The sequence below is a fragment of the Budorcas taxicolor genome, chromosome 5 (assembly GCF_023091745.1).
Source record: "Budorcas taxicolor isolate Tak-1 chromosome 5, Takin1.1, whole genome shotgun sequence".
Classification (NCBI taxonomy): domain Eukaryota; kingdom Metazoa; phylum Chordata; class Mammalia; order Artiodactyla; family Bovidae; genus Budorcas; species Budorcas taxicolor.
The window spans coordinates 102,042,168-102,045,004 of NC_068914.1; the positions used below are offsets into that span (position 1 = coordinate 102,042,168).

At 54.5% G+C, this 2,837-nt stretch overlaps 1 protein-coding gene across 1 annotated transcript; it reads right to left on the bottom strand.

Moving 5' to 3' along the window:
- Window positions 1-414: 414 nt before the first annotated feature.
- TMT1B (thiol methyltransferase 1B) lies at window positions 415-2,551 on the bottom strand. Its single transcript, XM_052641110.1, has 2 exons — window positions 2,054-2,551; window positions 415-728 (listed from the first exon to the last, which is right to left on the bottom strand). Exons 1-2 carry the CDS (start codon window positions 2,549-2,551, stop codon window positions 492-494), a joined length of 735 nt encoding a protein of 244 aa, XP_052497070.1. The 3' UTR covers window positions 415-491.
- Between the last annotated feature and the right edge of the window lie 286 nt (window positions 2,552-2,837).

Below are 2,837 nucleotides of genomic sequence, written 5' to 3' on the forward strand. Positions count from 1 at the left end.
GAGGACAAAACCTCTTATGATGACTCCTGCTTCCTCATGCCCAGGGTCTCCAGAGAGGCCTGTTCTCTCTGCATCCCCACAGCTCAGGTGGTGGTGGGAGGGGGCGCAGGGGCCTGGCAGGGACTTTGCTGACTTTTGTGATCACATCCAGGGGGCACTTGGGTGTAGTCACAGAAGCAGGGGAGGGGGAACACGGGGAAGGGATGGGGAGGTGTCTTAAGGGTGGGTGGGAAAAAATTGGGAGACCCAGTGCATGACTTTGCAGTTGAGATGACAGAGTATAACTCTCTTCTCCCTGTGGTAAGGGTGGGAATAGAGCTTTTTCACTGAAGAAGGGTTGGAGTTAGATGTCTCCCCGGCAGACATGGGGGGAGGAGAGATTGGGGTGGTGGGGGATGGTTTCGGTCTGCCTGGATCCCTCTTAGGAGAAGGGAGACTTGGGTAGGTGGGATCGTCTGACTGACCGACTGGAAGCAGGATTTGGGGAAGGGTTATTTCACTGCCTTTCCCATGATGTGGGGCCCTACAGGTAACCACTTGATGGGAGGGGGGTGTTGTTCCACTTGGAGTTCAGAGAACTGGGCATTCTCCAGATCTCTCCAGGTCTCTCTGGTGAGGTGGCAGCCGTCCCCGATGTGCCTCCACGTGGGCTCTAAAACTTGCTGCCACAGGAAGGCCCAGCTTCCAAGTGGTTCTGCCACATGCTCCCAGAAAAAGAACACTCCTCCCTGTGAGAGAAGAGAGCACGTCACCTACCTGCTCCACTCTGCAACCTTCCTCTGACCTCATGCCATCCCGCTGACCAAGCCATCAGAGCCTCCTGGTGGAGTGGGAGGTGCCAGTCTACGAGTTTAGGGAGCAGACAGCATCCTGCTCTTGACTTTCTCTGTATCCCTTGACTCCTACCTGTCCACTCAAAGCCAATGTGAAAAGCCTCCGGTGACCCAGGGGGTTGCCTGGTGAGAGATCTTTAAACGATGACCAGGACAGCTTAGCTGTGGGCAGGCAGATGGGGAGGTGGAGAACCAGGGGCACAGACCTCATTGGACACAAAGACGTTCCCCTAGAGCCCTCTCAGAACCCTCCCAGAGACCCAGGTGCCTGTGCTCCGGACATCTCAGCCAGCATCCCAGGGACACTTTGCACTTGGGCCCCTTATTAAGCAAGAGCTCCTCCGGCTCTTCCCTCCTCACTGTACCTTCCCTCGGTGATCTCACCCCTCCGCTTGGAGTTTACCAGTTACAAGCTGGTGACTTCCAAGTCGAAATCTCCAGGCTACGTCTTCTGCTGACCTCCAGACCTAGACATCCAGCTGCCTCTGTGCCTCTTGCCTAGCTGTCTCCATAGCACCTCAGACCTCATGAGTCCAGAACGGGTCTCTCCTTTCTTGCAGATGGCACGTCCCTCTAGCATCCTTCACTCCCTCTGCTAGTCGTTTATGCCAGAAACCTGGAAACCATCCTAAATTCCTTTCTCTTCACGTCTAGTTCCCAGTCTTATGGATTCTGTGTGTTAGTTGCTCAGTCGTGTCGACTTTTTGTGGCCTCATGGACTGAAGCCCGCTAGGCTCCTCTGTCTATGGAATTCTCCAGGCAAGAATACTTGGGTGGGTAGCCATTCCCTTCTCCAGGGGATCTTCCTGACCCAGAGATCGAATTCGGATCTTCTGGTAGGCGGGTAGATTCTTTACCATCTGAGCTACTATGGAAGTCCTGTTATGGATTCCATGTTTCCTAACATCTTTACTTAGAACGCACTTTTGTTTCCCATACTCTCTCCACCCTCTGCTTAATCCCTCGGGTCTCAATTTAAACACCATGTCCCTAGATGTCCTTCACTGATCTGCCCCCACTTTGTTCAGGCTCTGCTGTGTGCTTCTACAGCACTCTATCCTGCCCCATACAGGCCCTGGTCATATTTCCTGATCAAAAGCAGTTGGGGATGGGTGACTCATGTTCTAGTACATGAGATACCCCATCCTGGGTGCCCTGGACTCTGGGGTGGCTGATGCTACATTGCTGCTCCATGCCCAGATCCTTCCCTTTCTGCTCACCGGCCTCAGAACTCTCCGAACTTCCTGCAGGACTCTCTTTGGACTCTCCACTGAGCACAGCACCAAGGTGCTGACCACCACGTCCATGGAGCCATCGGCCAGTTGTCTCATGTCCTCTCCGAAAGCCACCACAAACTGTTCATACTCGAGATGCCTGTTCTCGGCCATGCTCTTTGTCAGGAACTTCTCGAAGTGAGGATTGGGGTCCAGGCAGGTGATCTTGCAGCCAGCTGGGTAGAATTGGAAGTTGGCACCGGTGCCGCAGCCCAGCTCCAGCAGGGCCACCTTCCCCGAGGTACCTGCCAGCCCCTTTATCTGGCTGAAGAGTTCCCGTTTCTTGCTCTCCATCACTCGGTTGCTCTTGACCGTCAGCACAGCCATCAGGTAGGGGAAATAGGTCTTGCACAGGGGCTCCCAGAAACCCAGTAGAGCCATGAGGTGCAAGGGGAGGGTCAGGAGAAACACCAGCAGCTGCAGGAGTCGGACCAGGGCGTCCATGGCAGCCTGGCCCTGAGTGGAGCTTCCCTGGGGAGACTGACCGGTCTCTGCTCAGCTGCCGCTGACCTGCGTGCAAGTCTCCTTTCGCCTTGCAAGAGGACTTTGCTCCGTTTCCTAATTGGCAGTTACCTCTCTGCTGGGGTTCAGTGGATGTTTGAACTCCTGCAAAGAGCAGCAATCCCAAAGTCCCACAGGCTCTTTAACAAATTTTATTACATAGGGGCATAATAAAGTGGAGGCGAAGAAACAGGTGGTGCTGGTGTGTCCTGAGTTCTGGGACGCTCTG